Source organism: Oryctolagus cuniculus, chromosome 11 (assembly GCF_964237555.1).
Source record: "Oryctolagus cuniculus chromosome 11, mOryCun1.1, whole genome shotgun sequence".
In the NCBI taxonomy this organism is placed as follows: Eukaryota; Metazoa; Chordata; class Mammalia; order Lagomorpha; family Leporidae; genus Oryctolagus; species Oryctolagus cuniculus.
Genome location: NC_091442.1, coordinates 21,363,840 through 21,390,683, shown reverse-complemented (window position 1 = coordinate 21,390,683; position 26,844 = coordinate 21,363,840). Strand labels below are relative to the sequence as shown.

The 26,844-nt window shown below is 49.9% G+C and overlaps 1 protein-coding gene across 15 annotated transcripts in view; it reads right to left on the bottom strand.

Annotated features, from left to right (window-relative positions):
• Positions 1–26,844, bottom strand: part of MROH8 (maestro heat like repeat family member 8) — a 57,289-nt gene that overhangs the window by 17,209 nt on the left and 13,236 nt on the right. For 12 of the 15 annotated variants that reach the window (XR_011379917.1, XR_011379919.1, XR_011379918.1 and 9 more), the window contains exons 4-12: positions 24,986–25,108; positions 18,159–18,238; positions 17,097–17,241; positions 15,860–15,955; positions 14,596–14,700; positions 7,629–7,764; positions 5,829–5,947; positions 4,227–4,379; positions 391–551 (exon numbers count right to left, since the gene is read on the bottom strand). Coding sequence is in view for 9 of the 15 variants with exons in the window: in XM_070051866.1 (XP_069907967.1) it covers positions 391–551; positions 4,227–4,379; positions 5,829–5,947; positions 7,629–7,764; positions 14,596–14,700; positions 15,860–15,955; positions 17,097–17,241; positions 18,159–18,238; positions 24,986–25,108 (1,118 nt within the window). In the remaining 6 variants the exon portion in view is untranslated. The remainder of the gene's footprint in view (positions 1–390; positions 552–4,226; positions 4,380–5,828; positions 5,948–7,628; positions 7,765–14,595; positions 14,701–15,859; positions 15,956–17,096; positions 17,242–18,158; positions 18,239–24,985; positions 25,109–26,844) is intronic. The other 3 variants (XM_070051862.1, XM_070051863.1, XM_070051868.1) reach the window with 3 other exon arrangements.

Here is a 26,844-nt window from a genome sequence, read left to right as displayed (position 1 = left end):
TCCTGGGAAAGCAGTTACAGATGGCCCAAGTGCTCGGGGCCCTGCACCCACGTGGGAGACCCGGAGGAGGCTCCTGGCTCCGGATTGGCTCAGGTCTGGCTGTTGTGGACATTTGGGAAGTGAGCCAGTGGTTGGAAGACCTCTCTCTCTGTCTCTGTCTCTACCTCTCTCTGTAACTCCTTCAAATAAATAAAATAAATCTTTTTTTTAAAAAAAGTCTTCATTCTGGATTTCGTGGGCTGTTCCCTTACGTGGAGGCATCATATTCTGATTAATACCAGGGGTATATCTCTCTTATCTCACGGGATTTTTGAGGGCAACCACATTCCACAAAACTCTGAGCTGAGGGACAGAGCCAGTTGAATGCAGAGGCTACCAGGGCTCTGTTACCTGTCATACGGCACCGGGTGACACAGCAGGTGGCTGAGCACCGTGTCCGTGTACTTGGGCCTGGAGATGAACAGACTCACGGTACGGATGATTTGCTGGCGCACTCTAGGCTGGCTGATGGTGGACAGTCGGGCACAGATAACTCCCATGATTTCCGGCACCTGGGGAGGAAAAAAAACCACCAAGACCTCAGTCCTGTGGGACACTGATGGCTTCTGAGGAAGCTGGGGCCGTTCTCGAAAGGCCATAGGAGTGGCTTTTTTAACAATGTTGTTTTCTTTTTAAAAAAGATTTATTTATTTATTTGAAAGGCAGAGTTACAGAGAGGCAGAGAGGGAGAGAGGGAGAGAGGTCTTCCATCCACTGGTTCACTCCCTAGATGACCGCAATGGCTAGAGCTGAGCTGATCTGAAGCTGAGAGCCAGGAGCTTCTTCCAGGTCTCCCATACTGGTACAGGGGCCCAAGCACTTGGGCCATCTTCTAGTGCTTTCCCAGGCCAAATCAGAGAGCTGGATTGGAAGTGGAGCAGCTGGGACTCGAACCAGTGCCATATGGGATGCTAGCTCTATAGGCAGCAGCTTAAACCACTACGCCAAGGTTCTGGCCCCTAAAAATTTTTTCTTTAAAAACATTTATGATCAAAACTATTTACAGCACATCTGTATGCATATAAAATGATTCAGCAGAATATATATACAAAGATGCTAATAATGTGCTTCTGAGTGATCCTAGATAAATTTTTGCTTCTACATTTTTCTAATTTTAACTCAAAGATTATGTATTGGCTTTTTTTTCAAAGCTGTATTTATTTATTTTTGAAAGGCACAGTGACAGAGAGAGAGAGATCTTTCATCTGCTGGTCACTCCCCCAAAGAACACTCAGCAAATTAGCAGGGAGCTGGGTTGGAAAGGGAGCAGCTGGGACTGGAATCGGCATTCTGAGATGGGATGACGGCATTCCAAGTGGTGGGTAACCCACAGTGCCACATCACCTGCCATCGCAAGGAAGCCTTTCCACCCTGGCCTTCCTCCCACGGATGCTATCAGCTCAGGTGAAGAACACGGGAGCTCTTTGGCTTTCGTCCCTTTCCCGCCCACAGACGCACTCATGGCTTCGAGTCCCTGAAACGTCAGCCTCTCAGACGCAGGCTCTCAGGAACCTTATATACGATGGCTGTCACCCACACCAGCAGCCAGAAACTGCCTTAAGGATGGGTGCAGGATGCAATTCTGGCCAAGGAAACAAGGGCAAACCTCCTGGGGTTTCTGGCACAGGTTTTCTTCTTGCTGGAGACAGTCTTACTACTCACCCATCTGCAATGGCTGCAACTTCCTGTGGGCCGTGCCGACAGGAGAAGCAGAAAGACGGAAAAGCCCCTGAGTCACTGACGGCACTGCTGAGTCACGAATCAGTCCTGGAAATCCTTCTTAGTGCATAAGGCTACCAATGCTTTAGTGAAGCTCCTAGCAGTTGATGTCTTTTGCCACTGAGGCCACTCAGCTGACACAAGTGTCCATCTCACTACGTGCTCACCGTACTGCTCTTTTTGCATCTTTGCCATTCTAATAGGTGAAAAAATGAGTTCTCATCATTTTTAAGTCACTTATGATTTTTTCTTACCAACATAATTTTGCAAGTCCAGTGGATTTCAAGGCTCTCTTCCATGTTCCTCAGGTCTGCTCCCCAGAGACAATTTCTTTCATCCCTTTTACCTCTTTAAGTATGTCCTTCTACACTCTGGATGATAGATTTTTTATTTCCTCTTTTTCTGGCCGTTCTTCCTCTCTTTTAAAAGTAAATCTTTGAGAGGCAGAGAAACAGAGAAAGAGACAGATCCAGAGCGAGAGTGAGCTTCCATCTGCTGGCTCACTCCAAAAGTGCCTGCAGTGGCTCTCATCTGGGGGGCAGGGACCTAGTAGTAACTCGACCCATCACCACTGCCTACAAGGTCTGCAATGCAGGAAGCTGGTGTCAGGAGTGAGCCAGGCACCAAGGCCAGGCATGCTCCGCCAGGGGATGCAGGCATCTGAGCTGGCGCCTTAACCTCTAGGCCAACAAATGACCTCCAATGTATTTTCTTTATGCATCAGATTCAGATCATTTCTCGTATTTTAAGAGAAGTCTGAGGGGCTGGCATCGGGAGACAGCAGGTTAAATGCTGCTTGTGATTTCCACCATCCCACAGCAGAGTGCTGCCGTGAGTCCTGGCTGCACTGCTTCTGATCCAGGTTCCTGCTCATGTATTTGGGAAAGCAGTGGATGAAGGCCTAAGTACTGGGTCCCCTGTCACTCACATGGAAAACCAGGATGGAGGTCCCAGCTCCTGACTTCAGCCTGGCTCAGGCTCACTACCGTGATCATGGGAAGAGTGAACCAACGAATGGAAGATTTCTCTCTCTCTCTCTCTCTCTGTCTCACTCTCTGATGCTCTGTCTTTCAAATAAAGTAAATAAATGAATCCTAAACAAACAAAAAATATAAGGGCCAGTCTTGCGGCATAGGAAGTTAGGCCACTGCCAGTAACACTGGGATCCCATATGAACACTAATTCCAGTCCTGGCTGCTCCACTTCCGATCCAGCTCCCTGCTGAAGTGCCTTGGGAAGCAGCAGAGGATGGCTCAAGTGCTCTGGCCCCTTTATCCATCTGGGAGACCTGGAGGAAGCTCCTGGCTCCTGGCTTTGTTCTGCCCCAGTCATTTGGGGAGTGAACCCGTGGATTAAAGATCTCTGTCTCTCCCTCTCCCTCTGTGATTCTGCCTTTCAAATAAATAAATCTTTTTTTTTTTTTTAAATAAGGTAAGTCTGCTTCTTTCTAGGGTCACATGGGTGGCAGGTGTCCCAGGCAACATCTTAACTGCTGAGCCAAACACCTTTTCTTTTTTTTTTTTTTAGATTGATGCCTTCAACCCCTTGGGGTGAGTGTCTAACTTGAAGAAACATTCCCACATGTGTTAATTATATCTCCCCAGGGGCTGCTGCTTATGACACCATATCAGCGTGCAAGTTCAAGCCCAGGCCGTTCTGCTTCCAATCCAGCTTCCTGCTAATGTGATGGGGAAGGTTCAAGTGCCAGGGCCCCTGCCACCCACAGGGAGCTTCCTGGCTTCAGCCTGGCCCAGCCCTGGCTGTTGCAGACATTTGGTGAGTAAACCAGCATTTGGAAGATCTCTCTCTGTCTCTCTCTCCCTGTTGCTCTTTCAAATAAATAAATCTTTTTTTTTAAAGATTTTTATTTATTTATTTGAGAGGTAGAGTTAGAGACAGTGAGAGGGAGAGACAGAGAGAAAGCTCTTTTTTCCATTGGTTCACTCCCCAAATGGCCGCAACTGCCAGAGCTGCACTGATCCGAAGCCAGGAGCCAGGAGCTTCCTCGGGGTCTCCCACACAGGTGCAGGGGCCCAAGGACTTGGGCCATCTTCTACTATTTTCCCAGGCCACAGCAGAGAGCTGGATTGGAAGAGGAGCAGCTGGGACTAGAACCAGCGCCCATATGGGCTGCCAGTGCCGCAGGCAGAGGATTAACCTACTGCGCCACAGCACTGGCCCCAAATAAATAAATGTTTTACAAAAATTTTATCTCCCCAGAAAAACCCTACTCTCTGGACCACATCTTAGATCTCTAAAGTCTCCCTTCCCGTTGTGTGCACAGTGTTTGTTCAGCATATGCTTACCGAATGCACGAAGGCGTGTGACCAAATGGACTGCAGCTTTGCCCTCGTGCCCGAGAGGTTGCTCTCAGCTGAAGAGCAGCAGCAGAGCAGACCTGAGTGACCGCAGGCGCAGGGAGGTCTTGTTAGGGCCCACCACCCCGGAAGTGCCCGCTGGGCTTTTACCTTCTCAAATCGGGACTCCGCACTTTTCACCAAGGTTATCAGCAACTCTCCGGCCGACTGCTGGGTGCAAGGATGTTTCTGGGTGTTCAGGCCATCCAGTGTAGTCATTACAAATTGGCAGAGCTCACTTGCATTGAGAAAAACTTCAAAGACCTGAAAAGGTGCAGGAACATGCACTAAGACACAGGGGTATGACAGAAAGAGCCCTGAACGGGGACTGGATTCGAAGTCAGCAACCAGAGAAGCGTACAAGATGCACAAGACTGTTTCCGTCAGCGTTATTGACAACAGGGATAAGCTGGGTGCAAACCAAAGGTGCGGGCCTTGCCCGTGCATGGACTCATCTCTGCATGCCTTGTCCGTGCATGGCCTTGTCTGTGCGTGGCCTTGTCCGTGCGTGGCCTTTTACCATGGTGACTTTTAGAAAGGAGCTTGGTTATTTAATCCTCTGCAAGATCACAGTTTACACGAGCAGGACCAAAGCAAGGCCCCATGTTGCACAGCTGACAGGGTCCCTGGTACAGCTACAATGCCTTGTCAGCAGATAGTATGCTTATCGAATGTACCATTCTGATTCTCGTTGAACTTGGCAGTATAGTTTTCTGCTATGATTATAGTAGGCCCAGTGTACTGGGCACTTACTATAGACAAGCATCTACCCAAACATTTTCTAGAGTACGTCTCATTTAACCTTTGTGGTAACTGAGTTATTACAGTTTGTGGAGTTACCCATTGTACAGACGGTTAGACTGATGTCAAAAGAGATTAAGTTACCTAACACCACTGATTCTACAGGAGTAAGATCTCTGTAGGTTTCCTTCTCTTTCCTTAACCTTTAACATGCCTGTTCCCCTGGAGATAGAAACATTTATTGGATAAAGAATAACTACAAAAATTAAAAAGCAAATGGTTCATTGGACCAACCACACTCTTTTACAGCTCCCTCCGTGTGTAAAGAGTTTACACGCGGCCGGCGCTGCAGCTCACTAGCCTAATCTTCCGCCTAGCGGCGCCGGCACACCCAGTTCTAGTCCCAGTCGGGGCGCTGGATTCTGTCCTGGTTGCCCCTCTTCCAGGCCAGCTCTCTGCTGTGGCCAGGGAGTGCAGTGGAGGATGGCCCAGGTGCTTGGGCCCTGCACCCCATGGGAGACCAGGATAAGTACCTGGCTCCTGCCATCGGATCAGCGCGGTGCGCCGGCCGCAGCGGCCATTGGAGGGTGAACCAACGGCAAAGGAAGACCTTTCTCTCTGTCTCTCTCTCACTGTCCACTCTGCCTGTCAATAAATAAATAAATAAATAAATAAATAAAAGAGTTTACACGCACAGGAGGCTGGTAGCTGTGGGAGTGGGAGTGGAGCTAGGCCAGCGGGAAATCCCGAGATGCTGGCCTCCCTGAGAGGCTGAGCTAATGCACTAAGCCAAGAGGGCGAGACGCGGAGGAGTCACCGGCACAGTGCCTCGGTTTCCCTTTCTCTGGGCAGTCTTGCCTGGGGAGCTTTGTAAGAGACCACCAGGAAGTCTCTCAAAGTGGATTTTGCCATTTTACATTTGCACGAACGAATCAAGCTGCCCGTCTTCGTGCACGCAGCTGTTCCAATTACCTGGGCAATTTTGAAGGGACAGTTGTAGAACTGTTTAATACTGTACAGCTCCAGGAGTCCTCGACATTTCTTCAACGCGTTTTTCAAGTCTTGGTGATTTTTCTTGTCATGCGTGATGTCTAAGTAAAAAAGATGACAAAAATTACCTTCTGTTTTTCTAGTTTTGTTGCTGTTGTTTGCTTGTTTCTGGTTTGTTTGTTTGTTTTTTGTTTTGTTTTTTTGTTTGTTTGTTTGTTTTTTTTTTAGAGAGAGACACACACAAAGAAACCTCCTGTCTGCAATGGCTGGGCCTGGGCCAGGGCTGAAGCTGGGACCTGGGAACCCAATCCAGGTCTCCCACGTGCATGGCAGGAACAACTGCTCACACCATCGTTACTGTCTCCCGGCGTTTGCATCAGCAGGAAGCTGAAGTCAGGAGTCAGAGCTGGGACTCTAAGCCAGGTATTCTGATGTGGGACTCGGGTGTTTAACTACTGGACTTGTACACGCAAGCCTGATTTTTTCTTCTTGATTTTACAAGTCCAGCCAATTTCCAGGTTGAAGTAGGTCTCAAGATCTTATTCTCTTGTCTTTTTCACTTGAACAAAAATGTTGGTTGCAGCTAGTGTGAGTTCATCTGAAGGCGGATTTGCTTCCCCTTGCTTGCAGGGCAATGTAAAGAATGAACCAAAAGAAAGACTGTTTTGTGAGAGCAGAGCTTTTGGGCAATCTGTGAGTAGGGACAGGGTACACTTCCTCATTTCCCCACTGGTAAGTTTGAGCGTCTCTCTGTGAAACTCAGCACCCACCAAAAATTGCCCTATTCTATACTGTCTGGTAATTCCCAAATAAGAACGCTTTGCCTTGTTAATTCCCATGTTTTATTGCTGGAAATTGATCTATGGGAAGTCTTTGAGCCCTGGGATGAGGATCTGTCTCTCCAACTAGAAAATAAGTTCCCAGGGACCAGGGACCTTGTCCGTCTTGTTTACAGATGCAACCCTAGAAGAGTAAGTGCTTCATAAATATTTGCTGAATCAGCATCAGTTGTATTTCCTCGACTGTGGATCTGGGTGGACACTGTTCATACTCACAGGTGGCCAAAGGCGGGACGGTTGCTTTGGGAAGGGCAGAGTTTCTCTAACAGTGGGATGAACGAGCCAGGGCAGGGCAGCTTCAGGTGGGGATGGAGGAGACTGAGATGAGAACACGGCCAGGAGCTGAGCGGGCAGCCTTCCCTGCCTTCCTCCTTCCAGCGGGGAGGCCAGGGACTCGCTCTTTGACTTTGGGGGTGGCCTTCGTGCTCCTCTCTCTGCCTGATGTTTCTCTTCAGAGCCACCTTTCCCGAACCCCATCACTAGATGTGGTTTTCATTCACGGTCCCTGTAATTCCCTTGGTAACGGCTATCTTAGCTGGGAACAACCATTGTTTGTTGAGTCTTTGTCTGACCCTCCCTCCCTCCACCACCTGTCTTTAAGACTGGGACTGGGACCACTTGTGTTCCAGGCATTGCTGAGTAAAGAGTAATTAAACACTGATGGGATAGATAAGTGAATGAGGCCCAAGTGATGGCAAGAAGCTCTCCCACTCGCAACTAAGCTCAAATCTCCCACCTGCTCCCAGGCCGCTTGTTTGGCCTGCCATGGCCCTGCAGGCAGCGGATGAGTCACAGCTCTAACGACTCAGCCCGAGCCGCCACATTTCTGCCTTTGGAACATGCACCTGTCTGCTGCTGGATTACCAGGAAATCTTTCCAGAGCACGGGGGTGAGGGCGCGAGAGGACCGAGGCGGGCCGGCGCGGCCTTCCGTGGGGCCTTACACTTCAGCCTCAGGGTGACGTGCAGCAGGTGGTGCGTGCCCTCGGCCGCCTCCTCGGCCACCTCCTTCAGCGGGTCCCCACACAGCAGAGCCATCATGGCCACAAGGTGGCCAAGTCTCTGGAACTGCAGCGGAAGCTGATTTAGAAGGAAAAAAAATACCCTCAAGATACAGATTCATTTAGTGCCTTCAAGTGGACTTATTGAGACGTCATTTCTATCCCCAGTAAGAGAAGTGCAAGGTCCCACTAAGCCCTTGGATCTCTGAAGGACGAATTTTTTTTTAATTTAAAATTTTTTAAAAGATGTATTTTATTTATTTGAAAGACAGAGTCACAGAGAGAGGTAGAGTCAGAGAGAGAGGTCTTCCATCCGATGGTTCACTCCCCAGATGGCCGCAATGGCCAGAACTGCACTGATCCGAAGCCAGGAGCCAGGAGCCCGGAGCTTCCTCTGGGTCTCCCACGTGGGTGCAGGGGCCCCAAGACTTGGGCCATCTTCTGCTTTCCCAGGCCACAGCAGAGAGCTGGATCAGAAGTGGAGCAGCCAGGACTCGAACTGGTGCCCATATGGGATGCCGGCGCTGCAGGCTGGGGCTTTAACCTGCTGTGCCATAGCGCTGGCCTCAGGACGAATATTTCTATAAAAAGTAGTTACTTACTTATTTGATTTGAAAGAGATACGGAGGTGGGGGGAGAGAGAGAGAGAGAGAGAGAGAGAGAAGGCAGAGAGAGTGAGTGAGTTTCTATCCTCTAGTTCATGTTGCAAATGCCTACAACAGCTGGGGCTGGGGCAGGCCAAAGCTGGGAGCCTGGGGGCCGGCAGTGTTGTTGGGGAACAAGACAAGTTTGAGGCTCTGTGTGTGCAAGTGGCCCACAGACCCGTAAGGAAGTGAAGAGGGCACCGAACACAGTGAACTCTGTCCTAGTCCCGCACAACGCTGCGTTGGCTGTGTGAGAAGCGCACAGCATCCTCCTCTCTCGGTGTTGTGGATCATGTCTCCGTGTTTCCTCTCCCACAACCTAGAGTTCTTACTGACCTATGTTGCAGTTTTGTGGAAGACAAAGCCTCCCTGTGAAAGCTCATGGACCAGGCTCTGTATAACTTGCTTGAAAAGGAAAGCGTTTGGCTGGTCTCCAGCGCCACCCTGCGCCTCCCATCACTCCTCTACCCTCTCTGAGACGCGCTGGGGCGCTGCCTGAGAGAGGCAGCGGCCCACCGTGGTGCAGTGGTTCAGCCACTGCGTGTGATGCCAGCATCCCATACTAGAGTGCTGCTTCCAGTCCCTGCTACTCTGCTTCCGATCCAGCCCCCTGCCCGAAAAGGCAGTGGAAGGTGCCTTAAGTGCCCTCTCTTTGTCACTCTGCCTCTCAAATAAATAAAATGAATTAAAAAACAAAAGCTGGGATCCTAGCATTCAATCTGGGTCTCCCATGCGGACGGTGGGGACTCAGCTGCCTGAACCTTCACCTGCTGCCTCCCGGGGTCTGCATCAGCAGGAAGCTGGAATTTGGAAGGAAGCTGGGACTCGGAGACGGGATGCAGCCATCCCCAGCTCACCCTGGCCAGGAAAGGTAAACACTGGACACTTGTAGCTACACTGTATGCAGCAGATGGCACTCCATGGAGCAAATCCCAACCCAAGTAAACAATCTGAAAAATGAAAAAGCTTTGTGCCTAAAGATGTTCATGCTAGCACTGTTTGGAAAGACCACATCTGGGAAATGATCACTTAGTACTAGCAAAGTAGATTATCGTACAGCCACTTTGTGGCTATAACCATCAGAAATCAAGTATCTGAAAGATTTATTATTTATTTATTTATTTACTTATTTTTGACAGGCAGAGTTAGACAGAGGGAAAGGTCTTCCTTCCGTTGGTTCACCCCCCCAAAATGGCTGCTACGGCTGGCGCGCTGCGCCAATCCGAGTCCAGGAGCCAGGTGCTTCCTCCTGGTCTCCCAAACAGGTGCAGAGCCCAAGCACCTGGGCCATCCTCCGCTGCCTTCCCAGGCCACAGCAGAGAGATGGACTAGAAGAGTAATCGGGACAGAACCGGCGCCCCAACCGGGACTAGAACCAGGGGTGCTGGTGCCACAGGCGGAGGATTAGCCAAATGGGCTGCAGCGCTGGCCATGAAAGATTTATAATACTAGCAAATGTGTTATTATGCTAAGTGAAAAAGTTGGATGCAAAATTAAGATATAGCATTTAGGAGCCAGCATCGTGGCTCAGTGGGTAAAGCCACTGCCTGAGACGCCAGCATCCCATGGGGTGCTGGTTCAAGTCCCGCTGCTCTATTTCTGATCCAGCTTGCTACTAATGTGCCTGGTAAATCAGTGGAAGATGGCCCAAGTGCTTGGGCCCCTGCACCCACATGGGAGACACTGACAAAGCTCCTGGCTCCTGGCTTTGGAACGGTCCAGCTTCAGCTGTCACAGCCATTTGGGGGAGTGAACCAGTGGATTGGAAGACCTTTCTCTCTCTGTCTCTAACTCTCCGTAACTCTTTGAAGTAAATAAAAATAAATCTTTTAAAAAATATATATATATGGTATCAAATAGGGGTACACGTTATGATGAAGAAAAATGCAGTGGAAATGGATAGGAATTCTTGTTCTAAAGGTCAAGAAAGGGACCAGTGCTGCGGCATAGTGGGTAAAGCCACCACCTGCAGATCCAGCATCCCATATGAGTGCTGGTTTGAGTCTTGACTGCTCCACTTCTGATCCAGCTCTCTGCTAAAGGCCTGGGAAAGCAGCAGAAGATGGTCCAAGTCCTTGAGCCCCTGCACCTATGTGGGCAATCCGGATAAAGCTCCTGGCTCCTGGCTTTGGTCTGGCCCAGCCCTGGCTATTGTGGCCATTTGAGGAGTGAACCAGCAGATGTAAGATCTCTCTCTCTCCCCTTTTCTTTGCCTCTCCCTCTCTATCTCTGCCTTTCAAATAAATAAATAAATCTTTTTTTAAAAAAAAAAGGTCAAGGAAGACCTCACTAACACTGGAAGGAGGGATTTAGCCATGTAGCCACCTGGGAGAAGGGTATTTCAGAAGGAGAGAGCAGCTGGTGCAAAGGACCCTGAGACGGCAGTGTGTGGGGTTACTGAGGAGCAGTAAGTAGGCCAGGCTGGCTGAAACACAGTCAACGAGAGAAAAGGAAAGAGGAGGAGAGGAAGGGTTGAGATGGGGCAGCCACTCACAGGCTACTATTGTAAGGATCTTGCATTGATTCTGAGTGAGACAGGAAGCCGCGGGGAATGGTGAGCAGAGAAGGGATACAGGCTGACTCCCATTCATTCAACAGGTACCTGACGGAGCATCAGCCAGGTGGTAGAGTCTGTGCCAGGCACGGGGGCAAACGCAGTCCTGGTGGAATTTACATTTATTCTACTGGAGGGAAATAGATAATCAATAATGGAATAATCAAACTAGATCACCCTGATCCTAAGAGTCCTTAAGAAGGAAAAAGAGTGAGGAAACAGTGAGGGCAGACCTGTTTGTGGTTAGCAAAGGCCTTTTCCTTTTCAAGGTGCAGACAGTTGAACTGAGCACTAACGCATGCAGAGGGGCTGCTGTGTGAAGAGGTGGGGAGGGTGGGCAGTGGTCATTCCAAGCAGAGGAAGCAGCAAGTGCAAAGGCTGGGAGGCAAGAAGAGCTCTCTGTGGTCAGGAGGCTCACGTGGCTGGCGTGAAGTCAGCGGGTGCAGAGGGCAGGCAGGAGCCAGATCCCTGAACCACATGTTCTAACAACTGGAAATTGCTGGATCCAAAGAATGATATGGGGAACAGAAATCAAAAAGGGGGGAAACAGACAATACAACAACGCAAAGGAGTGACATGGTCTTAAGAAGAGAGCCCTGGAGCAGGCATATACCCTGGTGGCAAAGATGCTGCTTAAATGCCTGTGTTCCATAGGTTTGGTAATTGGCTCTGGCTCCTGACTCCAGCCTCCTGCTAAGGCAGACCTTGGAACTAGTGGTGATGTCTCAAGTAACTGAACTCCTGCCACCCACATGGGAGATCTGGATTGAGTTCCCAGCACCTGCCTTTGGCCCTGGCCCAGCCCTAGTCATTGTGAGCATCTGGGGAGTGAAGCAGTGGATGGGAGCTCTCTCTTAAGTGAATAAGCTAAAAAAAATTATTTGAAAGGCAGAACTACAGAGAGAGAGAGAGAGAGAGAGAGAGAGAGAGATCTCCTCTGGCTTATTTCCCAAAAGGCCACAACAGCTAGAGCTGGCCAGGTCAAAGTGAGGCGCCTTGGATCATCTTCCTCTGCTTTCCCAGGAGAATTAGCACAGAGCAAGATTGAAGTGGGGCAGCTAGGACTTCCAGTGCTCATACGGAATACCAGCATTGCAAGCAGCATCTTAACCCAGGGAGCCACAATGGCAGCCTGGTGTAAAGTAAAAGAAAAAAGATAACTCTGGCTATAAGTAGAGAACAAATTGGATGGAATAGAAGGGGGATCACCCGCAATAATAATGCACAAAACCACTGGGACAGAACAAATGAGAATGTTAAAGGGGCATATACCTGAAAGACAACAAGAAGCTAGTAATTTCTCTTCCTTTTCTTTTTCTTTTTTTTCTAAAATATTTATTTACTTATTTGAAAGTCAGAGTTAGAGAGAGAAAGGGAAAGATAGGGACAGAAAGATCTTACAACTGCTGGTTCATTCCCTAGATGGCTGCAATGGTCAGGGCTGGGATAGGCCAAAGCTAAGAGCCAGAAACCAGGAGTTTCTTCAGGGTCTCCCACATGTGTGCAGGAGCACTCGGGTCGTCCTCCACTGCTTTTCCCAGGCCATTTGCAGGGAGCTGAAATGGAAGTGGAATAGCTGGGACACAAACTGGCGGCCACACTCGATGCCAGCGCTGCACACAGCGGCTTTACCTGCTGCTCTTTCTTTTTGCTTCCTAAAAATATCTTTACAATTGCTGATAATAAGCATATCTGTTTTCATAATATATATATATATATTTTTTTTTTGACAGGCAGAGTGGACAGTGAGAGAGAGAGACAGAGAGAGAAAGGTCTTCCTTTGCCGCTGGTTCACCCTCCAATGGCCGCCGCTGCAGCCGACGCACCGCGCTGATCCTGGCAGGAGCCAGGAGCCAGGTGCTTTTCCTGGTCTCCCATGGGGTGCAGGGCCCAAGCACCTGGGCCATCCTCCACTGCACTCCCTGGCCACAGCAGAGAGCTGGCCTGGAAGAGGGGCAACCGGGACAGAATCCGGCGCCCCAACCGGGACTAGAACCCGGTGTGCCGGCGCCGCAAGGTGGAGGATTAGCCTATTGAGCCACGGCGCCGGCTTTGTTTTCATAATATATTTTAAAAGATTCATTTGTTTATTTGAAAGGCAAAGGGACATAGAGAGAGGGAGAGTCAGAGGGAAACACAGATCTTCCATCTGCTGGTCACTCCCCAAATGGCCACAACAGCTGGGGCAGGGGCAGGCCAGAGCCAGGAGCCAGGAGCTCCATCAAGGTCTCTCACGTGGGTGCAGGCACTCGTGCTTCCTTCCCAGGGGCATCAGCAGGGAGCTGGATCACAAGTGGGGCAGCTGGAACTTGAACAGATGCTCTGACATGGGATGCCAGCATTGCAGGCAGCGCCTTGGCCTGAGGCACCACAACTCTGGCCAGCGTAATATTTTTTCAGACAAAAAGGCCACTGCAGAACTGTGTTCCCATTCTTATCACTAAGTGCTTCTTTAACATTCTCTTTTTTCTTCCTTAGGTTCCTATGAGAATATGAAAAAATTCAGGGACCTAGAGAATACACACTTGTCCAACTCACTGAACTGTACACTTAAATGGGGTGGATTTAATTGTTCATACCTATACCTCTATAGAGTTGACTTACAAAATGCTAATGGACCTTCCTCAGGAAAATCCGAAGGCTGCACTGTAGAAAGTTCTTCACATGATGGATGCTCACCAGATGCCAAGGGCATTCCGGCTAAGCACCCCAACATTAGCACCTCTCTCTGGGAAGGGCAAGGCTAGGGAAGAGCTCAGGCAGCGGGGTTGAGGGGGGGAGGGTGTACACAGGACGACCTCACTGAGCGCTTTGTTAGAGGCTGAGGCACGCAGAGAGCGGAACCGCGCCTTGCTGTTCTCAGAACAGGGGAGTCAGAGAGCCTCCATTCACTGCACAGAACGCAGCAGCACAGCGCGAGGACCGCGTCCGCTGAGCAGCAGGGAGCTCTCGCGCATTTTCAGTGTGAGAAGTGAGAAAGGTGGTGGGGCGTAACCTCTGAAACACGGCTTCCAGCGCCTCTGCGCCAAAACCAATTCTCTCAGGAGGGTTCTGACTTAAGGACCTGGCTGTGCTACCCCACCCACTTCTCTCCCAAGCCCCAGGCCCCGCTGGGCACGCAGACTGCAAACAGGCCGGAGAGCAGGGGGCCAGGCGCCAGCAGATCAGCTCAGGGAAGCAGGAGGGGCTTGCGTGGGAGAAAGGGGACGGGTCCGGGAAGGAGGGTCTTAGTTTCAGGGAATTCTTTTCAGAAGTTTTGGGAGGAGATTCGGGACGGCTGAGCAGTGGGAGAATGACAGAGAGAAGGGCCGGGATTTGCAAAGGCGTCGCCGCACCACTCTCCCTGGGAAGCCGCGGATAGCTGAGCTGATTCACTCAAGTTTCCTTTCCAGGCCTCACTTTTTCAAACCCAGTGCTGCACAGAGACAGGGCCGTTGCGGGCCCTCCGGTGTGCTCCGAATTGATCCCTCTACTCACTCATCGGGAAACATTTACTGTTATGAAGTCCCAGCTCCCGTGCTGAGGAAAGGGGATGCCGAGGTTAATAAACAGTGGCTGGGCGCCAGCTGCTCCCACTCTAGGAGAGGCGCAGATATGCAATTAGCCCTCATTAAGGAGCATGGGGAGGCACCTAACCCGGTCTGGGGAGTCATGACTAAGAGGGGCAGCAGGCAGGGCAGGGGCCTTGGGGCGGTCTTCCTTGGCTGCTCACCTTGAGGCTGAGGTGTCTGGACAAGCACTTGAGCACTTGAGCCATGCTGGCCGTGGCCCGCTCCCGTTCGTGGTCTACGACCGACTGTAGCCAGGGGTCCATGTGCTACAGAAAAAGCAGGCCAAATGGTTTACCAGGAGGATTTGGGCTAACACCTGTCCCTGCCTGCAGGAAAACGTGGGGAGACAGGGTCCACGTGACTCCTGTATCCGGAAGTGCTGTCCTCGATGATAAAGCAGTTTGGGTTAGAAACGGAAGTGGTGGGACAAGCGGGGCAGCAAGGCCTCGCTTCTACAGGAGCTCCTTCTCTACGCTTACTTTCCCTTCCTCCCAATCTCTTCAATTAATTATTCTACTTTGTATTGTACTCAGGCCCTTTCCAATCTGCTTTGGGAAGGAAGAAAACTCCCAAGGCACCACTCAAGAACTCTGTGGGTGCAGAATTGCATCCACCTGAACATCTGGGGCAGCTTCACAGAGCAGGCAGCACCTGTGCGTTGCTGCGGGGATGGCAGGCGGCGTTTCAGGTAGAAGGTGTGGCTTGAGCCGAGCTGCAGGGGTGGGAAAGTACGGAGTACACCCAGATAAATCGGCGAAATCGAATCTGGCCAGGACACAAAGGAGAGCTGGGAGAGAACAATAAGGCCAGGGCAACAAGGATAACTGCATCTGTACTTGGGTGCAAATGACTCGTGGTAGCTTAGAGGGTCATCCCTTTCTGGATTCTCTGTGTATCTTAAGGAAAAGGGCAGGCAAGCAGGAAGCCTGCAGTGCGGTAACACACTGCAGTGAATCAATCCCTAGCGAGAGAAAGGCACTGGCAGAGCTGCAGGTGGGGAGGTGGGTACAGGTGGCTGTGTGCGCTCTGAGTCCCACCTGATAGGAGGCTGCCTGTTTGCTAGTTCATCAAGCTCACTGCTCTTGGTTCAATGCCGAAGCCTTCTATGCCAGCAGGGAATTGTAATTTAAGGACTAAGGATAGCAACCATTTAGTGAAGGCCACTGACTTGACACTCAAAGGAATTATTATCTTCACGTACAAGTGAGGACATCAGACTCGGAGAGAACAAGCTCCTTGCGGAAGGACTCACACCTGACTAAGGGCAGAGTTTGAATGTGAACTCAAGTCCGACGTAAAGCCGATTGCTGATACTCCTAACTATTACACTGCTGCCTGAGACAGAATCCTTCCGCGTTTTCTCCCCCACCTTTCACCAGCTGATAGGAGGAATGGTTCCCCCTTCTCCCCTGGTATCTTGTTTACCTTAAAAATGGCATCGAGATTTTCCAAATGTGGGTCTTTCACCACCAGACTCTGGAGCATCTCCGAGAAGGCCTGGAAGGTCTGCCTGTAGAGAGACTGAGCCGGGACAGAGTCGGCGGGGCTTCCCCACAGCCGGGCTCCCAGGCCCCGCTTTCAAGGCTCCTTTCTTCATCCCGAGACCCTACTCAAAGGGCCAGGTCCAGGGGAAAAGCAGCCCAGTTGTGGCAGGAGGTGGAACAGAATAAACCTTCATCTCACACGGATGCCTCGGCACAGCTGGGACCACAGGTAACTGACTATCAAGATATTTTAAAGTCGACTTCTGACTCTTTCTGAGATCTTGAAACAGGGGGGAATAAAGTCCTCTTTGGTAACTGCTTCACCACAAATTTACAAGCCGAGGGAGACAATCGGCGTCTTGGCACCTGCTCTTCTCTCTGGCTGAGAGCTGCTCCTCCACACGGCCCCGTGCCTCGTCTCTTCACCCGAGCAGGTGGCTCCCCAGTCGCCCCGCGTAAAACGCCCCTGCACCTGCCAACCACAATACCCCTTATCCTCCTCTGTCTCTGCTTTATTTTTTTTTTTCATTAAAGCAGACACTTATCAGCCAACATATTATCAATGCTTTGCCTCTGTGCTAGAATGTGAGTGCCACGTGTGAGAACGTGTACTGCTGTATTCACACCGCCTATGGCAGTGCTTAGCACACGGTGACCCTGCAACAAATATGTGTTAAACACAAGAAGGATGGAAAGAAGACAAATGAAGGGGTGTGTGTGTGCACGCTATTATCTAATTTAATCACCTACTTTACTCACTGGACTTAGTTTAAATTGTTTCTAGTTTCAAAATATCAAATGCCCGTTCAAGCCCATGTATTTAGCCTAGTGCTTAAAATTACAGTTAAGGCGCCTAGGTCCCACATCAGAGTGCCAGAGTTTGAGGCCCAGTGTGGGCTCCAGACTCCAGCATCCTGAGAATGCAGATACAGGGAGGCAGCAGATGGTGGCTCGAGTCGTTGGGTCCCTGCCACCCATATGGGAGACCCAAGTTAAATTCCCAGCTCCTGGCTTTAGCCTTGCCCCACAGAAATTGTGGGCATTTAGGGAATATCCCAATGGGTGAGAACCCTCTGTCCCCAAATCTATTAATCGAGCAGTTTTACAAAGACATCTTCAAAAGGCCAAGATCAGCTGGCCCTGTGGCTGGGCAGTTACTCAAGCAGAGCGTGAGTTACCTCTAAGCTGTAGGGCCTACTTGGCATGACTTCCTTCAGCTGGAGAAGAGTCCTCGTGGAGGGCAGAGTGATGAGACTTCTGGTGATCAGACTGAACAAGTCAGCTTGGTCTTCAGACCCACACAGCAGATGGACATCTTGGTAGCTAAGACAGTTCAGGAATGGCAGGTTTGATTTGACATGGACAAGCAGGGACCAAAGGACTTGAAAAGGGAGGGGTGGACTGGACTGGGAGGGAGGAGATAAGGCACAGCTTGTCAGTCTGCCCAGATTGATCTTTCTCTCACAGCAAGCTCAGAGGCCACCTCCTGCAGCTCAGCCTCCTGCAGCTGAATTCAGGAGGGAAGAGGACGGAGCCGAGTCAGACACTTTTTAACCACAGGCCTCCTCGGCCGAGTCACTGAGGAACAATCTCCCGAGAGAGGCAAACAGCAGGGAGCCCTTGCAAACTCCTGAGACCTTGGAACTCTCCTCCCACGCAGCATACATGGGAGTAACTCTGCACTGTACACTATACCTGGGACAAAAGTGAACTCCAAAAAGGTGCTGCTAAGGTTTTTCAGATACGGATGGTAGCATACTGAAATCAAATCCTTATACAAAAACAATGGATTTGGCTTCCCCTTCCCTACCTAAATCATTTTCAAAAGTTAAAAATATGGTATACGGGACTGGCATGGCACAGCGGGTTAAGCTACTGCCTACGATGCCAGAATCCCATGTGACTGCCGGTTCAAATCCCGGCTGCTCCACTCCCAACCTAGCTCTCTGCTAAAGTGTCTGGGAAGGCAGCTGATGATGGCCCAAAAGCTTGGGCGCCTGCTGCTCACATGGGAGACTTGGTTGAAGCTCCTGGTTCCTGACTTTGGCCTGGCCCAAGCCACAGCCGTTGTAGCCATCTGGGGAGTGAATCAGCAGATGGAAGACCTCTCTCTTTCTCCCTCTCTCTCTCTAACTTTCAAATCAATCAATCAATCTTTAAACAATATATGGAACGCTATCAGTCAGCTTTGGCACTGGCTTGGAATGAGGAAGCGGGATGGGTGTGTGTACGTGTGTCACCTGAGGCCAGCAATGAGGACAAAGATCTCCTGGCGCACGGGGCTGAACAGAGAGTGCAGGGACTCCTCTTGCACCAGTACCTGCAGAGAGGGAAAGAGCTTGAGAGAGGGGAGACCCACCCAGCTTCCTGGGCCAGAAGCACTTAGAGACGAGGGTCGCCTGCTGGCAGCTGGTTTCACCTCTGCCTCTCACTGTTGGAGCTGACGCAGTCACCTACCCTGCCTGTGCCTGAGCTTCCTCCTCTGGGAAAATGGTAATGGTACGACTTACCTTCGTGGGGAGACTGTGAGTACTCACGGAGCTGCTTCATAAAACCTAGGATCCCTCAACAGTCACAAGTGTCTGTCACTCATTCTTTTGACTCTTAGAGATTACCTCTAGTTGCGGCATTTTAACTCCTCTTTATACTAAACCAGTCACCTCTGCTGGCATGCCCAACATGACTCTGAGTGCCTTGTCTTGGGAAAGGGGTAAGTTTCCGGTTTACAAGTTGGCAGAGGGCAGGCTGCCTTGCTGTGCAGGAGGATTGGCAGCAACAGGGAGAAACGGGGACATGGGAGCAAGGCAGCGCCTCAGCCTGGGCGCTGGCACCACCATGCACTGTGTGGCCCCGAGTGCTATTCAGCCTCCCTGTGCCCAAGTTTCCTTATCTGGAGAGGAAATGAGAATATCCAGGGGAGCTGATGTGAGAAGCAAGGGTAAACTCCTGTAGGAGACCCTCACTGTCTGCCCAGGCTCTCTGGGAACTGCCCTCAGCCGGTAGGAATGAGCGTCTCACAGCCACATTTCTGCTAAGTCAGTCATCCTGTCTCACTGGCTCCAGTTCATCTGTCCAAGAATAGACCAACATCACTTAGATCCGCTCTCTCTCTGGAATCAGGAGTTGGGACAAAGAGCTCTGTATTCATCAGCTTTCCATCACTGTAACAAATGCCTGAAAGAAGCTACTTAAGGAAGAAGGAGCTCATCTCGGCCGACGGTTCTGGAGGTCCGGCAGCCCCACTGGTCTAATGAGGTGGTGGGTGGCGGAACGGACGCAGCGAGAGAACGGCTGGGCCCAGCCTGCACTGATGCAAGCAGCCTTCTCGGGAGAACTGCCTCCCAAGGGTATGCCTCCAGTGTCCTCTGGGTCTCCCACCAGGCCCACCTCCTGAACACCAGACTTGGATGACGCCTCTGCTCTGCTGGCGCCACTCACTGTGACTTTGGGGACTAAACACCTGCACGAGCTGGGGAGCCGGCTCCTGGTCAAACCACAGCAGGCTTCCAGCTCAGTGTGGCCAGTCGCCTTTCTTTTAGGATAACGTGGAATCACAGACAGGCAGAGGCAGAGAGAGAGAGGTCTTCCATCCACTGATTCACTCCCCAAATGACCACAAAGGCCAGAGCTGGGCCAATCCAAAGCCAGGGGCCAGATGCTTCCGCCAGATCTCCCATGTGGGTGCAGGGCCCCAAGAATTTGGCCATCTTCTTCTGCTCTCCCAGGCCATAGCAGAGAGCTAGACTGGAAGTGGAGCAGCTGGGACTCGAACAGGCCACCCATATGGGATGCCGGCACTGCAGGTGGGGGTTTCACTCACTATGCCATAGCACCAGCCCCACGGCTAGTCTTCTAAGAGGAGAAAGCAGAAGAATGGGGAGCTCAGGTCCCTTTGGACAGGGTAACAGAGAGAGCTACTTAAGGGGGGTGATGGAAGCACATATAAAGGAACAGACTGTGGACAGAGAGAACCTTCTCTCCAGTACGTGGAAGATTTGATTTTCAAGATTCATTTCCTTCCTGGCCCAGGCTTCTCCCCTGACACCAAAAAAGACCTCACTAGGAACTTAGCACAGGGCCTAGGAGGCAGGAAGTTCTCAATAAAATATTCCTGGGAACCCTCTCGTGCTCTTTCTGAGTTCTTCTCTCCTCATTCTCCAACTCTGGTCTGACTCAGGCCTTGCTGGTGACCTGCTGCTCTTCTTCCTTTACTTATTTCCTCAAAGAGCTCATTAATTGTTACGGTTTTACAATCTGGGAGGGACAAAGCATGAGACTCTGTCTTCAGTCTTAACAGACATCCCTGAACTCTATCCACCCATATCAAGTTATGGCAAGGACCTCGCCACCTAAGTCACAGCCACTCCTAGCATTCTAGTGTTTAAAATTAAGTTCAGGGGCCGGCACTGTGGCGTAGCAGGTAAAGCTGCTGCCTGCAGTGCCGGCATCCCATATGGGTGCTGGTTCGCATTCTGGCTGCTCCACTTCCCATCCAGCTCTCTGCTATGGCCTGGGAAAGCAGTGGAAGATGGCCTGTGGGGAGCAACTCGGACTAGACTGTTACTGGAATTAAGACTTATTCTATGCATCTGCTCTCCCACGATAAGGCGCTGAGAAGGGAGTAACAGCTTCTACACAGCTGCCTCCAGTTCAACCAATAAACTGTAGGACCTGCTCCTGATTGGAGAAGAGCAGCGTACTCGGCGTGTGGGTAGCAGAGTTGGGATTGGTGGAAGAGGACTATAAAGGAGGAGAGAGACAACATGCACCGGGAACACCTGAGGAACATCTGAGCAGCCTCCGAGAGAGCCAGCCGGCGGTGTGCCGCTCCCCCGCGGAAGTGGGGAAAGTGGCAGGGGGAACCGCCCTTCCACGGAGGTGGAAGGGACGGTAGCCAACTCGGAAAGAACCAGCAGCAAACCCGGGGAGGGCCGAGCAGACGAAAGAACAGCGCAGGGTCCTGTGTCGTTCCTCCACGAAGACGGGGAGTGACAATGGCCCAAGTCCTCGGGCCCCTGCACCCACGTGGGAGACCTGGAAGAAGCTCCTGGCTTATTATTTGCTTACAGTTATGCTAGCCGCTGCAAGAACTGAGAAGCGAGGACTGATTTCCTGTCTGTAGAATATACATGTCGTAGGAACGTCTTGGGGTGGCTGCCGACATCACAGCAGTCACCATTTCTCTCTGGGAAAACACATAGGAAGGGAGGTCCAGAGTGAGATCATTACTACACGCCTCTGCCTCTAGACATATCCAACTGCTGCAGGGCCGGCGAGCAGACCTGGGCTGGGCCAGCCACATTCCAGACTGACAGACATGGACTGGGAGCCACTGCAGGCTCTGGTCGCGGTGATGGCAGGTCAGCCACCCTGGAGCTGTCCTGGAACTTGCACAGCTGGAGGCGTGATTGTCAAAGCTCCTTCTCAGAGTCGGAGATATTCCAGCATCTTCTAATCTTTCTTTTGTACTTGAGTGAGTCAGAGTCGATCTTTGCTGCTTGCCCCAAGAAAAATTTCAACCAATCCTTTAAAAATTTTTTCTTGGGATGCCAATCCTGTGAACCAATCTTCAAAAATGAGACTGTTTGTCTCAAAGTTCTTGAAAAAACCCAGACAGATAATGCTGGTTCCCTATTCCAGGTGGGACTACTGAAGTTCAGAGAAGCCAAGTGACCTAAGGGAGGAAGGATCCTATGGGGGACACCAGACGCAAAATGAGAATGGAGCCCCAAACTGCGGAGCAGCAGCAAGGAGCCACTACGGACAATTCTGGTTGTGTTAACGTGCTGTTACAGCCACAATATCCACTCTGTGCTGTGATATCCACATTTTAATTCCTCCCTCCTGTTCCTCCCCACTCCACGCTTACCTCCAGGCAACAAATGGTCACTATAACTAGCTTGAATCTTCTCGTATTCAGTTTGAATTTTCTAGAATTTTCTATAAAGAGGATCATGTAATATAAACTTTTCTGGCTCTGGCTTCTTTCACTAGGTATAAGTATTTTTAAGTGCACCTAAGCTGTAGTGTATATTCCTTCCTTTTAATTCCTATGCAATATTCCATTTTTTGGATATATAACACAAATTGCTTATCCACTCATCTGCTGATGGACATTTGGGTCGCTTCCAGCAAGTGGCTCTTACATACAGAGCTGCTGGGAACATCTGTGTCTACATCTTTGGGTGGAAATGTGCTTTGTTTTAGCTAGGAATGGAATATGGTTACATGTACATTTAACTTTTTAAGAAACTGCCAAACTGTTTTCCAAAGCAGTTGTGCCATTCCAGCACATTCCCATCAGCTGCCAGGCAGGAGAGTTCTGGCTGTTCCGCACCCTCACCGTCTGGCACTGCCATGCTTTTTTATTTTGTCTGCTCTAGCAGGTGTGCAGTTGAGTCTTCTTGGGTTTTCATTTGCTTTTCCCTATCACAGTGACGGAGCATCTCTCCACACGTGTAATTATAAGTCCTCTTTGGTGAGGCTACACAACAGGTTTTTTCCCCTTTCTTTTTCATGTTCCGTTCTTGGCATCTTTGGCTTTTTTTAATTTGGATACTGAAGATCCACACACTGGTGTGGGTCACAAGAAGACTGAGAAGTGCTTTCAAGTTCTCTCTCTGTGACGCCGCTGACTCTGTCATCTTTTTGAGTTCTTCTGCAGTACTGTGTCTCCGCTAGGCCACTGGGAGCTGCGCCGTTTTAGGTCCTGCACGTGGGCCTCCAGGGATTCTGTGGACTTGTACAATGATGCAATGACACCTAATTTTCTCATGGACATTGGTTACCCTCAAGTCTTCTAGGCCGAACTCTTCATCAGCCCATTACTTTGGTTGAAACCTGTTGCGGGCATTTTACTCCTGGCTGGACAGATCTAAACACAGCGTGGGGCTGCTTGCTGTGCTTCTACTGTTTAAGATTTGCATTTGTGGATTTTCTGAGCAGGCTGGTTGAACCATGTGGAAACCCACAGCTGCCAATTCTAGGAGATGTGAAACTTGGGCAACATGCTATCTTGGCTAGGTCCTGTGGCTGCCTTCAGCCCTTTCCCCAAAGCTGACAGCCAAGTAGAAAACTGAGTTAATTCCTAAGTCTACAGTATATAATTCTATTCTTTTTAAGATTTATTTATGTATTCATTTGAAAGGCAGAGTGACAGAGAGAAAGAAGGAGAGAGAGAGAGAGATCTTCCATTTGCTGCTTCACTCCCCTAATGGCTGCACTGTGCCAGAGCCAGGAGCCAGGCACTTCATCCAGGTCTCCCACATGGGTGCAGGGGCCCAAGGACTTGGGCTGTGCTTCCCAGGCACATTAATAGGGTGCTGGATAGGAAGCAGAGCAGCCAGAACTCAAACCAGCACTCCAATACAGGGTCTGCATCACAGCAGTGGCTTAACCCACTGTGCCATGATTCTGGCTCTGTTTTGCTCTTTTTGATATACTGTTTGAAATGGTTCTCACCATATTTACTATTTGAAATAGTCACTTCCAGATGGACTGTAGATTCTTAGAGGACAAGGATTTAAGTTTCCAAGGAAATTTGTAAACTTTATCAAAGTACCATAGGGTACAAAGTATGGAAGACTCTTGATATCTTTTCATTATTTAATGTAACTAATCGGCTGGTTAGCCTTCAGTTTTAAAAACTAGGGCTGGTGTTGTGGTGTGTGGGAAAAGCCACTGCCTGCAACACCAACATCCTATATGGGTGCCAGTTGGAGACCTGGGTGTACCCCAGTCCAGCTCCCTGCTGATGTGCCTGGGAAAGCAGCATTAGATAGTCCAAGTGCTTAGGCCACTGCACTCACATGGGAAACCAGAGGAAGCACGTGACTCCTGGCTTCAGCCTGGCCCAGGCCTGGCCATTGTGGCCATTTGGGGAGTGAACCAGCAGATGGGAGATTCTCTCTCTCTCTCTCTCTCTCTCTTTCTCTCTCTTTTCCCCAACTCTGCCTTTCTAGTAATAATAATAATAATAAAATAAAAAAATTAATCATCAATCTAATCAGTTTACAGATCTGTGGAATGGAAAGAACTTAGAATTCTAGAATATATATGCAATCTCAGAATCAGAACTTGAGTGCTTTAGAGAAACTGAAGTACCCCCATTTTAGAGAAACCTTTGTTGCCCCAATTCCAATGCCTGGAATGATAGGGACTTAATAAGGGAATGAATGGGGGAGCTGATGGTAGAGTGTGGCTGGAGTATATACAAATAGGACAAATCCAATCATAACAATAACACAAGCATGCAAGCATGCTTCTCAAATGTATGATATATGTTAGGGATCAGGCTAATGGCTTATATTTATTTATTAATAGATAAACACAATAGCATGGAGAAATAGATACAGCTGTTCTTCTGCAGATGATGAAATTGAGTCATTGAGAAGCTAAGTTATTTCTCAAAGACACACAGGCATAGCGAGGCGGGGGGCGGGGGACAGGCACTGTGGCACAGCAGTTCAACTACCACAGAGGATACCTGCATCCCCTATCGGAGTACCTGGGCTTGAGCCCTTTGCTTCTGATCCAGCTTCTTGCTAACACAGACCCTAGGAGACAGCAGCTGATGGCTCAAGTACTCAGATCACACACGTGGGGCACTTGGACAGAGTTCTGGGCCTCTGGCTCTGGCCTGGCTCAGCACTAGCTGTGCGGACATTCGGGGAGTGAGCCAGCAGATGAGTGATATCTCTTTCGCTCTTGGTTGCTATGCCTTATAAATCAAAACAAACAAAAGGGGTGTATATAGAGCTGGAATGTTTTAAACCTATGCATTTGATTACAGTCTGCTTCCAAGCAACAAAGAGTAACGAGAAGGCAGCATTGCCCTTGTTGAGAAAGTGAGATGCTGCTCCTCTCCTTTTTAGGACTCCTCTTCTAACTGGTTTTGCAGGGTGATTGTATTTGTGAGGTGCCCCTGAGTATTTCTCCTCCCTGCAGAGATACTGAAATGAGAGGAGGCCAAAAGAATTCATAACCTAGACAAAGCCACAGAAAATCTGTTGGCCAAGTCACCAAGCTAGTATGGCCGCAACAATCTGAGATAAGTTGCCACACTCACACTCAGGACACGCACGATGTCTTCCATGTGGCTGTGAATGAAGGACTCTGTGGTTTCATCATAAGGTAGGCTTTGGCTGAGAGAAGACAAAGATCTCAGGAATATCAGCTTTGCATGTTCATCCTGAATTTGTGAAAAAATGATAAAAACACAATTATACATCATAATCTTGCTAGAAGACTTCTGAAGAGTTTCTTGGACTGTATTAGACATCTGGCATCTCAATCAGTCCAATACAAGTCTTTTATCCTAAGCAACGGATAGATTAGAGGGGTTTCGGTGGAGTCCCTTGTCTCCTGGGCCTGCCTCGGTTTGGGACGTTTCTGCTCTCAGCTGGATTACTAAGGTCCACAGTGGCTCTCCCTACCTGCAGTCTTTGCTTCTCACCCCTCCCTGCCCTGTGCAGTGCGGCCTGATACATTTCCTGAAGGTGGCCTCTGATGCTTTTACTTCTAAGCTCTCTTGATGACATTCGAATCATTATTTCAAGTCTTTAAAGTTTCTTATTAAAACGTAAATTCTGATTTGAATAATAAAATCTTTTTGTATTAACTCTTTTTTGAGTTATTTTCTTTAAGATTTATGTATTCATTTGAAAAGCAGAGTTACAGAGAGGGAGGGAGGGAGGGAGGGAGGGAGAGAGAGAGAGAGAGAGGTCTTCCATCCACTGGTTCACTCCCCAGATGGCCGCAATGGTTGAAGTTGTGCCCATCTGAAGCCAGGAGCCAGAGGCTTCTTCCAGGTCTCCCATGTGCGGGGGCCCAAGGACTTGGGCCATCATCTACTGCTTTCCCAGGCTTAGCAGAGATCCACATTAGAGGTGGAGCAGCCAGGACTCGAACCAGTGCCCATATCCCAGCACTGCAGATGGCAGCTTTACCCGGTATGCCAGAGTGCCAGTCCCTTTTTGTGATTTCAAAAGCGATACCTATTTATCATAAAAACTTCAAAGACATAAAGTATAAAGATAAAAATAAAGGGGAATATGTTGTGGTAGAGTGTGTTGAGCCACCATCTTTGACACCTGCATCCCATATGAGTGCTGTTTGAGTCCTGGGTGCTCCAATTTCAATCCAGCTCCCTGCTAATGCACCTGGGAAAGCAGTGGAAGATGGCCCAAGCCCTTGGGCCCCTGCCACTCAGGATGGAATTTCAGGCTCCTGGCTTTGGACTGGCCCAGTCCTGGCTGTTGCAGGCATTTGGGGAGTGGCCACTGTGGAGCTTCTGGCTGTTTGTTGCTGCTCACTCTCCACAGAGTTTCCCATCAGTGGATGCCACGTCTTTGCGGGGGAAAAGGCTAAACAAAACTTACTCCATGTTGTGAAATTATTTATACCTTTTTTTTCCAGACTTATTTATTTGAAAGACAGTGTGTGTGTGTGAGTGTGAGTGTGAGTGTGAGTGAGAGACAGAGAGAGAGAGAGAGAGAGAGAGAGAGAATCTTCCATCCACTGGTTCATTCTCCAAATGCCTACAACAGCAGGGGCTGGGTCAGACCACAGCCAGGAGCCAGGAACTCCATCAGAGTCTTCCACAGGGTGGCAGGGGACCAAGTACTTGGGCAGTCACCTGCCTCCCAGGATGCATTAGCGAGAAGCTGGAGCAGAAGTGGAGGAGTCAGGGCTTGAAGCAGCTCTCTGATACAAGGGTGTCCCAAGCCAATCACCTGCCCCAGTTCTAGGAATTTCAACAGGTAAAAACCATCACCATCCAGATATGGAACAGTTCCACCACCTCCAGAATGCCCCTTGTGCTGTCCCTTTATAGCTGTCCCTTCTCACCAATCCCTCATTCCTGGGTGCCACTCCTCTGTTTTCCATCACCACAGTTTTGTCTTTTCAAGGATGTAGCACAGCTGG